The sequence below is a fragment of the Dermacentor albipictus genome, chromosome 8 (assembly GCF_038994185.2).
Source record: "Dermacentor albipictus isolate Rhodes 1998 colony chromosome 8, USDA_Dalb.pri_finalv2, whole genome shotgun sequence".
In the NCBI taxonomy this organism is placed as follows: Eukaryota; Metazoa; Arthropoda; class Arachnida; order Ixodida; family Ixodidae; genus Dermacentor; species Dermacentor albipictus.
The window spans coordinates 76155736-76168256 of NC_091828.1; the positions used below are offsets into that span (position 1 = coordinate 76155736).

The 12521-nt window shown below is 44.9% G+C and overlaps 1 protein-coding gene across 6 annotated transcripts in view; it reads right to left on the reverse strand.

The window, feature by feature from the left end:
* Positions 1-12521, reverse strand: part of LOC135921011 (uncharacterized) — a 58858-nt gene that overhangs the window by 6451 nt on the left and 39886 nt on the right. For all 6 annotated transcript variants that reach the window (XM_065455311.1, XM_065455335.1, XM_065455329.1 and 3 more), the window contains exons 8-10: positions 8505-8623; positions 5131-5302; positions 4625-4801 (exon numbers count right to left, since the gene is read on the reverse strand). In XM_065455311.1, coding sequence (XP_065311383.1) covers positions 4625-4801; positions 5131-5302; positions 8505-8623 — 468 coding nt within the window. The remainder of the gene's footprint in view (positions 1-4624; positions 4802-5130; positions 5303-8504; positions 8624-12521) is intronic.

Genomic DNA, 12521 nt, shown 5'->3' on the forward strand with positions numbered 1-12521 from the left:
ATCCAGAAAAACCTTTACGCAATACAGCGTGAGCATTGTTAGTTTAAACCCATTGTATGCGTGGTTGTTGGCTGTCATCCAGAGTACTGTGACGAACGACCCATTTATCTGCGAGAATAGGCGCGCCAGAATACATTCTTCTACTAGTTCGTCCGCTTTTCCCTTTCCCCGTAAGCCATACGTAAAAATTAGGATTGCAAGCAGTACGCGTGAACAGGGATGGCAACCATTAAGGGACGTCCTAGTAAACCTACTATTAATGAGGCTGGAAGGGGACCAAAGCAAACCGTGTTAGATGTGTTGTCTGCCTTTCACGCTCTAGTGCGCGCGGGTATAAAGATATAAAAGTTATTTAACTTTTTTTGCCTATCTTTGACGCCAGAGGACGCACGCTTACAAAAAATATGACTTGTTTGTTCTGGAATAATGTAGTTATGAGTGCAGCGTGTGTCGTGTTTCCTTGAACTCTCTCCGCCTCGTCCTGTCTAGTGCAGTGCCTCTCCCACACGATATTATGATTACCCAACCACTTACCGAACTTTCCACATTACTATCATTCTCTGTCCAAGAGAAAAATAAAGACTGAATTGAATTGAAAGACTATCCAAAGGGTAGGTAGCCAAAAGGAGAGGATGCGGCACCCTTGCAGTAGTGACGCGTGCACGCACAGCCGCACCCTTTCGCTGCCTAGGACGTAATTAGCTCGTTGGTGATGCCGCGAGTTAAAAAGTAACGAAAAAGCTAGACTATGAAAGTTTGGCCATCCCCATTGCCTAAAGTAAGGTCTAGAACACCATATGATTTATGTATGCCGTCGTCCGCAATCCACTACTCATGAATATCATCTGCCTCTGCGCGAGCCCGCTTCCGACTGGCGCTGCGACGAGGCTGTAGTACTTAAAAACTGCGCATGTGCGAGATCCTCAAGGTTCGGTAGAACCGCTGCAGCTTTATATATATGTACAATTAAAGAGAAGAAAGGACACAGAGGGACATATATATATGTTTGCCTTCTAATGGTGTGACTAATAAAAATCGGGTCCCTCTCTGTCCTAAAGAACCTTGAGGATCTCGCGCATGCGCACTTTTAAGGTACGACTGCCGCGTCGTACCTAAAATTATATATATTGTAAGCACTATTAACGTACTTCGTCGTTTTCATTTGTACATAGCCATCATCGTCTTCCCTGTTCTTCTACTTCTTCGCCTGTGAGCTGGGGCGTTGCCTTTTTTGGAATAAACAGCGCTGGACAACTTGATCGGTCTCGGTATTATAAAGTGATGGAGGTACGTCAAGACCCCGACGTCCTCTCGCGTTTCCGTCCTCCCTGGAGCTCCGTTCCGGTCGCCGCCTGCACCCAGCTACCCCTACAACAATGGACACTTCCAACCCCGGCGCTTCCGGTGCCTCTATATAACCCTACCACACAGACGACCCCACCTGCGGCGCCCTCTTGGACTGTGGCAAGCCCCCAGCGCGATCCCCCTGTCTTTGCGGGACTCCGCGGTGATGACGTCAACGATTGGATCCACCACTACGACCACGTGAGTTCTTGCAACAAGTGGAACGACACCCAGAAATTGAGGCACGTCGCCTTCTACTTGACCGGTGTTGCAAAGACGTGGTATTTCAACCACGAATCCGACATCGCGGATTGGTCCACGTTTGCCTCCAAGCTGCGGCAAATCTTCGCTTCCTGGTCTGGCTGTGCAGAAGTCGCCAAACAGAAGCTGGGAATGCGCTGCCAACTTCCCCAAGAGTCTTACACCTCATACATAGAGGATGTCTTGGCCCTGTGCCGCCGTGCGAATCCTAGCATGACGGAAGCGGAACGCGTTCGCCACATCCTAAAAGGCATTGGGCCTGTCGCGTTCAATGCCTTAATCGTGCAAAATCCGGCTTCTGTCCAAGACATCACTTCAACGTGTCAACCCCTCGACGAGCTGCAGTCTATTCGTCTTCCACATGACAGCAGCGATCCTCAGGTTCCCCATTCGCCAGATCTACGTGCTCTTATCCGTACCATCATCCGCGAAGAGCTTCATCTACAAGACCTAAGGCGTCCACCTGGTGCCTGTGCCCCAACCCGCACCATCGACTTGCGCGAGATCGTAAAGCAGGAGTTGACAGTGATGAGTACACCCACGACGCATCTTGCTCCGGTAGCGCGCTCCACACCTACCTACGCGGATGTTGTTTCGCTGCCCACCCCTACCGTGACCTCCGTGCCTACTGGCGTTTCCTATGACCATTTGGCTTCGATGGGAACCAGAGCACTTGCTGCGCCATCGTACCCTCAGTGGCGTCCACCTCGTCCGGTTCGTTTTTATTGTGGTATACGCGGCCATATATCTCGCTTCTGCCACCATCGCCAGCAGGATGAAAGACGAGGCTATGCTGAGCATGAAAGAGACCGCACTCGCCGATCAGACGACTACTATCCAGGATCGTACTCGTTCCCTCAACAGCGTTCTCCGTCTCCTCCAGCTGCTCCCAATCTGCCTCATAGTTCACGCTCGGCCAGACGTCGTTGTAATGTGGGATGAGGACCTAAATCTCACTTGCCCCTCGTCACTGCCATGCCAACATCCTATCATATAGCTCATCATCCCTTTCAAATAGTTCAGCCGCTGTTCTTCTCATAGAAAGGATGTGCTGCAGTACCCAACAGTGCCTCCCATTCGACTTTTCTTTGCCGTGATGGTAATTTGGGTAAAGAAGGATGAGTCCGATAGCAGATACTGATGAGTCTGATGGCAGAGTCTAGGCAGGAAAGGAAAGAACACGTCACACGTGGTTTTGTCTGCGTGCTCTGGGGCATTCAGTGTTCACGGTTCGGGATAGGGTTGTCGAAGAGTGAAGGAGGGCATTGGAGAGCTGGACACAAAGTCCTGTCTCCAGGGCCCATTCTTGCCTAGTGCCTGCCCACCCTCGCGCGCGCTCGACGGAAAAATTAGGTCAGACTGGCCGCCGAACTTTCCAGAAAGAAGTATAAAAAGATGACTCAGAAGCGACGGAGGGCACGCAACTTCACCCGCGCTAGGAGTCGCTCTCTCCCCTTCGTTCTCACGCTCGGCATCGACGAAGCGAAAAAAAAAATCGAGAACCTCCCAGAATGGACGATTGCTCCTACTCAGCAGGAAGACGAGATCGGAATGGCAGAAGGAGTGAGTTTGTATGGAGAAGGATGGAATTTGTACAAGGAACTCTATGCGTGTGTGAACGCCTGTTTGGCGCTAGTAGCAAAGAGACGCGGCGCGCGTCTAAAAAAAGAAATTGATCGCGGGCTGCGATTCAGCCCCAAGCCGCCGGTTACGCTTGAATAAGCCCGCCCGCTGAGGAGTTCCCGGGCGACGCACCACTCTCGGCCAGCCACGGCCCATCCCGGCAGCTTGCACCAGTCATCAGGACGGCCACCGTTGGACAGCTGCGGTCACGTCAGACTGACGAAGTGCCCGGTCAAAAATTGGCATCCATTCATGCGAAAATGCTCGGTCGGAAGCATCAAAGTGGTGCGTCTAAACGAAAGGCGAAGTTGGAAAGAGAAGAGCTTGAAAAGAACCTGCCAAAATGACAAAGTACCTACTGAATGCAGCTTCCACGGAGCAGTGTGATCGCTCTACCCAGAGTCCATGTCAAACTCCCAATAGTACCAATTGTGCTTCTGTGGCGGACTTGCCAACTCCAACACCACGGTTTCTTGGCAAGAAGCAAGGTTTGACTCATCTTGGTTGTCTGGACCCTGTGAAAACGGTGCCAACCTCGGTAATCCATATTTCTCAGCAACCGACGCTAACCGAGCCCTGTCCTGTTTCTGAGTCCGCAACGTCTATGCTACACGGCAGGGCCCCTGCCACAGAGCTCCAAGTGTCCGGTCCGCCACACCCGATTTCTGCTACTGCTGATCAACACGTGCCAAACCTCCCCGATGAGCCTCCTTCTACTGACGAGATCCTGGAAACAACACTCCAAGAACCGATTCACTTGTCTCCTGTTAGTTTGGCTTCAAATAATCATGTTCCCACCCACAAAGTGTGTCTCGAGAGGACGAATGGGACGACTTCTCGTTGCGGCAACAGAATATAGACACCCCCGCAGCCAGAGGGACGTTGCGAGATCCTCCGAGGTGACCCTACTAAGTCGCCGGACGTTATTTCTGACAGCTTTTGGAGTGTATTTTTCAAGGCAATTCAGGGACTGTATGCGTTCTTTGCTGCCTCACCTAAGCAATGGAGGTATCTTTTGTACAGCATGGGCGGAACTAGCCAGCAGCTTGTTTTGAAAGGTCTACCAGGTGATCAAGACACGCTGAATCATGTAAGGCCATTCTGAAAATTTTCAGTGTAGTATTGTGTTGCCTTGAAGATATATCAAAGAACGAGGAATGAAGCGCACTCTTTCCAAGGAAATGACGAAACTAGAGAATGCATTCGTGGCTATATTCTGGAGGTAAATCTTGGAGCGCTTTGAAAAAATGAGCGTAGCACTTCAGAAACCAGCCCTAGACATTTCAACTGCTGTAGACCTGCTGAACTCTCTGAAGGCTTTGTTAATTCTTTGCCACCTCTCTTTGATACCTTTGTCATGATACCAGTGTCATATTAGGGAAAGGTCGACACTTACAGAGTCCGGTGATGCGTCCGTGGTTTTGTTGAAATTCGTGCACTTCTTGAATAATTCCCTGTTTTGGTCTGGGGGCCTTTCTGACGTAAACCAGCGACCTTTTAACGTCACCGACACCGATACCGGAACATTCTGGGACGCATTCAGAAGTTTTTGCAGGAACTTCGACGAGTCCTCCTTTACGGCCATGGAAAGAGAGACACGAAGGGTATGTATTCCGCATGAACACACATGTGCTTACATTTGCAGAAAATTTACCGGGAACATTGAACGTACGTGTCCTGACCTCACGTTTTATTGCAGAATTTCTTTATTCTCACATTCCTGCTTTTTTATTCTATATATGTATGCCTTCCCGTAGCTAGAAAAGACGCCCCGCCATGCGGTGGTGTGTTCAGCAAATACATCGATGGTTGGACCACTATTATTTAGCCGTTGCTGTTGACAGGGGTAACCCTTTGGCAAACTATATAAAACTGCAACGAAATTAGTGATTTCATACTTACCAAAGTGCCGTAGTAGGTCTGGTTGTAGTGACTGTTGTAATTATGTATAGTAGGTGGCACGATATAACAGTTCGTCAAATCAAAGCTGAGTTTATCGTCGTATGGTGGCAAGGCGTAGTTTGCGAACGATGTGTGGCTGATGATAATAAAATTAGTCCAGTACGGGGGCGTTCTGTAATGTATCAGTCAGAATTCTGGATTTTAGTAGACTGAATGGCTTTAAGCAACACTACCAATAAGTGACTAGGCCATGTGGTAAGCTAGGTGAAGGTATAGTGAGAATAGTGTATCTGTCCTCACTAAACAAAAAGAACTGGGACTCCTTGCCTTTAGCATAGTCAAGCATTAAGCTTAACGCGTTACTTGAATTTTTTTATGGTTACTATTGATAACTGTATGCTACTCTGTCTAATACAATTCTTTATATTTTTGCACGCTCCCCTATGTTGTGCGTTTGGCCTTGAGGATGAAATGAATGAAATAATAAATGTAATGACAACACTTCTAAATATTACGTTCACATATTCGTAGGTAGAGCAAAATATGTACAATCTAAAGAATTAAACAGCTGTTCACTGGTGAGGTGGTTGGAATTACTGAAATAGCGCTGGCAGGGCCCTTAACATGAATTTGCTACCTGTTATTTTGCTGCATCATATGAAGGTTAAAATTGTCGAAATTCTGCAAAAGAGTGTGGCAGGCATCTGAGACATAAAATTATTTAACGATGCGACTTCTATCTGGAAAACATTTTTGGTTTCAGTATCTACGAGGTGTATGGGCCAAAAAGTCATGACAAGGTGGTTTTCGTTTCGCCATTCATGCTTTGGCTGCGGCTGCATTCTTGCAGCGCAGTCAGATGAAACAGGCGCATTATGATCGTTTAATTTGAACTTCTTTCTTTGTATGAGCAGCATCGTCCTACGTAGGCCTATGGCTGCACAACGTAAGCATACGTTACTCTCTTCTATGGCTCACGAATATGTCGCATATCTGAGTCCAGGACGTCGAGGCGGAGTTTAGTTTCAGATTAGAATTCTGCCAACTGACTTCCAATCTTCACAATTGCTAAGTGTGTGTGATCTCCAACCTTGACAATTGCTAATTGTCTTGCTACAAAATGTGGATTACACGTATAAGGTTGTCTAAACGTACCTGCCATTAGTAGTCTATGAAAACCTAAAACACAAGCGGGCTTATGGAAACAGGTTCCACTGTAACTACAGTGTAAATATTTCATGTGGGGTTACTTAACTGTAAATAACGCTGTCATAAGCAAATAGCCTTGTGATTGAGGAAACACCATTATGGAGGTCATTGAAGTAAATGTGAAAGATTGAGAACCCTAATATCTAACCTTGCGGTACACCAGAAGTCGCTAAGTGCAATGAAGTGTCCGATAACTCATATTCATTGGTTGATGCATAATGCCTTGAAGAAACAAGAATTTAAATTTTAGACTTATTTTGCCAACCTTTGAGATAGTTGTTTACGAATGTGAACACACTCACTCACTCACTCACTCACTCACTCACTCACTCACTCACTCACTCACTCACTCACTCACTCACTCACTCACTCACTCACTCACTCACTCACTCACTCACTCACTCACTCACTCACTCACTCACTCACTCACTCACTCACTCACTCACTCAATCACTCACCCACCCACCCACCCACCCACTCACTCACTCACTCACTCACTCACTCACTCACTCACTCACTCACTCACTCACTCACTCACTCACTCACTCACTCACTCACTCACTCACTCACTCACACACACACACACACAAACTCACACACACACACACACGCACGCACGCACACACGCACACACACACACACACACACACACACACACACACACACAAATAATCTCAAGAATCAAGTGTTCGACGCGGTAACTCAGAATGAAAAACGACATCCCGTTTCTGTCAGCTTCTTATTATAAAAAGTCTAAAGCGTACTTTCTTGATGCATTATACACAGCTCTTCAATCTATGAGTAAAGCTTTTGCTATGTTCTGGGAAAGACTGTACATATTCAACGTAACCTGTAAATACATGCATCAGATTTGTCCGCTCTAGGTGCTCTAGAAATTCAATTGACAGAGATGTAGTATGTGTTTTCGGTGGACAGGTTTGTACATCTTTGGACAATTTTTCACTGGAGACCAATACAGTGGGCTCAGTTTTTTTTAACCTTACGTACATTTTTCCGAAGCTCCTGCGAAAATAACAGACTCTAAATAAAATTCTCCTTCTAGACTTGATAGAATGTAACTTTCCCTACAAACCACACAAATCTTGAAAGAACGCCAACGACATTTAGAGGAATTACGTATCTAAAGGGAAATTCTCTACCGAGGCAGACATCTGTAAAAAAGAAAAAGGAATTCCTTAACGAAAGAAATTATTCACAATAGTAAGCTTCATATGTATAAATGTTACGGAACAATTGTATATGAAAAGATTGAGGGAATCGTTACGGAAATAAATTTCAAGTATCTTAAATTGTAAAACGGCTACGTAAGCCGAAATACCTGATATCAATTTATTCGCTCAATTTACCCGAAAACGCACGCGGCCCGACGAAGCACGGCTCTCTGCCTAACATTTTCCTAGTTTGTAGCGCGAAGTGACACACACACTAGACTAGAAGAAGGCAGGACGAGCGCTAAGAAGAATATGTTGCCGTATACCAACTCACCACACTTTCTATCCTTTTGCATTATCGCCCTGTCTAACCCGTGCCTGACGCAATAGAGTGGCGTAAAATGAAGCTAGTGTTGCACTCACCTCTTCGCACGAGCTCATTCTGATTGGTGGCTGTGCGCAACTTCTTAGCGGAAGCATAGACACTTCAGCGGCAGAAGTGAGACAGACCGCTTTATCGAACAACCGAAGCTTTTTATTAAGCCACCGCGTCACAGTGATTTTGGACCGCTAAATGCGCTTGGTGGCGCTGCGTGCGTAATTATGTACACTTAATGAAGAATTTCAACCCAGCTATTTTGGCCTGCATAAACATTTTAAAATGTAGAAATGTAAAAATTGGAAACTAGACAATTATGACAATTGTTTTCAAGATTTCGTTCTGAACATGGGCAGGGACGTTTATAATTAAAATGTAAAGCTATTATGCAATACTTACTTGTTTTTTTTTGCAGTTGACATCAGTATCAGTAGATAATTCACATTTCGGTATGTAAATTGAGCAATGATTGTAGGCTTTTATTTTCAGAAAGTGATGAGCGTAATGAAATGGACCCTGCATTCTAAGTGGGAAAACAGAGTTACACCCGAGCTTAAGTTTCTTCTTAACCTGGGTCTTAGTAAAAATGAATGCCTGATGCCGCCTGTTCTCACCTCTTGTAGTCTTCAAGCACTTGCCTAACCATGCTTGGTATGTCCGTACTTGTGACACCCAGCACCAACCCGAAATCGTCTTGCACTCCCCTAAGGTTCTTCAGTTGCTCTCTTAAGAGCTATCAAAAAAGAAAAGAAACCAGAACGAAGGAAGTAAATCGGAGTTGCATAGGTTAGCTTACGCTTCAAATACAAGATGCCTTTTAAAAATCAGTGAAAGCTGGACAAGTACGCAAGAATTCATGGCCGAAATGAAACAACAGCTGAAGAGGCTCTTCACATAGTTCTGTTGCCAGTAGCTGTCGTTACAAAAGTAATTTTTTGCCCCCAAGAACACCGCAGAAATCATTGTTTAGCCTCGCACCACCTGATAACACAATTTTTACACAAGAATCATCTGAGAATCACAGTAGTTTGCATTGACACCACTGTCGCTGCAAGCTACAGCTGAATAGCATGACGGTCTAATCACACCACTGGGAGGAGGAAAGTGGTGTGATGGCGACATTGCATTATGATCGAGGCTATGTTCCTCATAGCCTCATATGGTCCAACTTCTGTAGACTATGTGGTGCATTGCAAATGTGGGATCAACACGTCGGCTCAGGTTAATAATGATATATGCAAAATATATGGCAATAATCAGCTTCTGATACGTTCCATAGAAACACCGCTGTATTCGTAAATAATTACCGCATTTCAATGCAGGCACGGATATGCAAGCATTTGAATCTGCTGCTTATACCAGTATTTGTACCTGAATATATGGCGGGTGCACTGACGGACTGATTGCGTAATATTCAAATGTGAGTATAAGCGAAAAGGTAAAAGGTATATTAAATGGGAGTGACCATAGCTGATAACTTATAAAAATATTTGGAATCTGTTTTAAAAGAGTCTGTCAAGTGCCGTTTTCTGATATCGGGTGCAATCTTTTCATAACGTGAGGTTGTCATGACCGGGTTACTTAAAAACTGAAAAACTGTGTGGAGCGGGACGTAATGGGGAATACACTTATGTGGTATTGAACTCATCAGTTACTTGAATCTTTAGTTCATATTTTTAACCCCTCAACTGCCTGTGGTGAAATTTCCGTTGACTTGCTTAAAGTTAGAGTAGGCCCTATATCTAATTACGGCTGCCAGTTATTTCTCTAAAACTACAGGTCTATGAATATTACTAGTTCGTGCAGCAAATTACAAGAATATGCTGTTGCCTATTAAATAATTTTGTCTTATCGGACGGCATCGCCATGTCACCAACAAGGTTTGCATGAAGGCCTTGTCAACGATTAAGCAGCCCGTGACTAATGTGAAGGATTTATCGCGCAGGTTCGACGAGTCGAAACACATTGATGTTCTTCCTCTGAGACCTTTATGAGGCATTTGATAAAGTCCCTCATACAAAATACTGCACAAAATACCACGTACATTGTAACGCAGGTTCATTATTGGATGTATAAGTGTTTATCACACTAACAGAACATCGTTGATGTCATAAAAAAACGGTGTGTCAAATGTGGTTTTTGTCAGTGTTGGTCTTCAAAGGAAAGTGTGCTGGGTCCGTTATTATTTCACATTTATATTAACGACTTCGTCGAAGTTGCATCCACTCATGTGATGATTACATTATTCACTGAGAATTTGTGTGGCATTTGAAGAAATAGCGTTTGCATCCTACGAAAATGGGCTACGTATTCATACGATGAAATTGTACTACAGACTTCAGTTTTTAGAGTCAATGTTTGATGTAGAGATTGTGATATGGTGGTGGGGGGATTACAAGAAAACCGTCCTGTCATACATTCTTTCGCATTTCCCTACAACCTTCATGATTGTCCAGTTGAACAAGTGGACCACTTTCAATACTAATTTGTCACATTTGCCGGTATTCTATCTTGGACAACACGCGTCTCAGATATTACTATTAGAGCGCATTGGAAGCTGTTGTTCTTAAAAAGACAGTTAAGCAAACCATCCTCGCTGCACAGAAAGACTGCCTACACTGGCTTTGTTTAACCTAGGAGAAAGTACGTGACAGTCAATCGAGACCCTTTTGCCAAAAAGATAGTGCGCGCGTGGAGCAGCTGCAATTAAGGGTTATGATGCTCATATTGAACAAACATCGACGGGGAGATTCTCATAACCTTTCCGACGCAAGGACGTGATGTTCCATTGTTCGAAACCTGAAGGAACTTGATCCGTTTAGTACTACGCGCAAGCGGCCTCTGTGCTGGCTCCGGCTTGTCTACAAATTTGTTCAATTAGCAACATGGGAAAAGAAAACGCTGAAAGTTGATGAGTAAAATCGTTAAGACCCCTTCATTCTTTTTCAAGTTCCTCTCGGAACAGAGTCTGACGCGCACATGCCTGAAATTGCGCTGCTGAAATGTTTGCATTTAGTCAATAACGAAAAAAAAAGGTTGATGAAGAACCTACCCCGCTTACTATTCAAGAATACATTGAGCATGCATTGGGAAGTGGTTATTTGTGGCACTATATTTCAATCTGTTATGGGCGGTGCTACCACATATCACCATGCCTTATCCGTGCACGGATGCCAACCGGCATTTCTAGCGCAACTTCTTTAAGCCACGCCGTCGCAACCTCATGCAACACCTGGCACCGCATTTGATCGCCGACTCTGCGACCAGACGCGCTTTCCCTTGAAAGCCATCTGGTTTGGGTGCACAATCTACGTGGGCCGAAGATTCGTAGCTTTTCGTGCGCTGTGTTTTTACCGCTCAGTTTGCGTTGAAGCGATAGACAGCACGAACGTCACTGCGCTCGATGCTGCTGCCACGATTCCTCGCGCCAGCGTTTTGACAGTGAGTATCCGTGGTGATCGACTAGGAAGTGTTTGTGTGTGCCGGTGCGCGCTGACGCCATGCTAGGTAATTTAGAAACTAAGCGAATGTTTACACTGGGGCGTTGTCCTCCGGCGGCTTCAAAGCCCTGTCTTGAATATGCTCTGCGAAGCGGACAGTGTAGGCGTCTAGGCGCACCAAGGGCCTATATATAGCGACGTGTTTGCCATAGCATCCATAGGCTTGCGCCCGCGCTCCTAAAGTTAAACGTCACTTTAAATGTTGCACACCAACTTATCTATAGGAAGATAATATGTGCGTAAACATTGAGTTATACACATGCCCCTAGAAAAGTGAAATAAATTAATAACTATAATAGAGGAAACTTTCAGCTAATCAATCATGAACTCACTCACTTTTATGAACATTTCGAAAAGTCCTACGCAACCCGTTCTGTAAATGCTAATTGGGAGCTCTATAAAAACACGTTGCTAAGCTTAAAAAACAAATATGTCCCTACAATAATTATTAAGTCCGACTCAAATAACCCATGGTTTAACAAACACTTGAAATCACTACTTAACCGGAAAAAACGCCTCTACAGAACCGCCAAAAGTAGAAATAGTCCAGAAGCATGGGAGCGACACCGCCTCTGTGAGACTGAATATATTAAAGCAATAAATGAGGACAAGGACAAATTCTTCTCTGTTGACCTAATTACAATGCTTCGCTCAAACCCAAACAAATTCTGGCGCGTCATCTCCACGAAACAACAAACTAACGAAATAAATCTCGTTGACTCAGATGACGAATTAATAAGCCCTACTAATTCCGCAGCAGCCCTAAATGAGTTCTTCACGTCGGTATTTCACGTTCCTAATCCCTGCACTATGGAACCTTTACCTAGCTTCTCGGCAAAAACAATGCCTGAAGTGCAACTAAACCCAGATGGCATATCTAATCTAATTCGCTCTCTTAAAATATCATCCTCAGCTGGCTGCGACGACATAAACAGCAAATTACTTAAAAGTACTATAACTCTTTCTACAAAATTTTTGTACCTTATATTTAAACAATCTTTAAACACAGGAAACGTTCCCGACGATTGGAAAAAAGCGAAGGTAATTCCCATTTTTAAAGCAGGAAGGCGCGATAACCCTACTAATTACCGTCCGATCTCTCTAACCAGTGTCCCATCTAAGCTCCTTGAG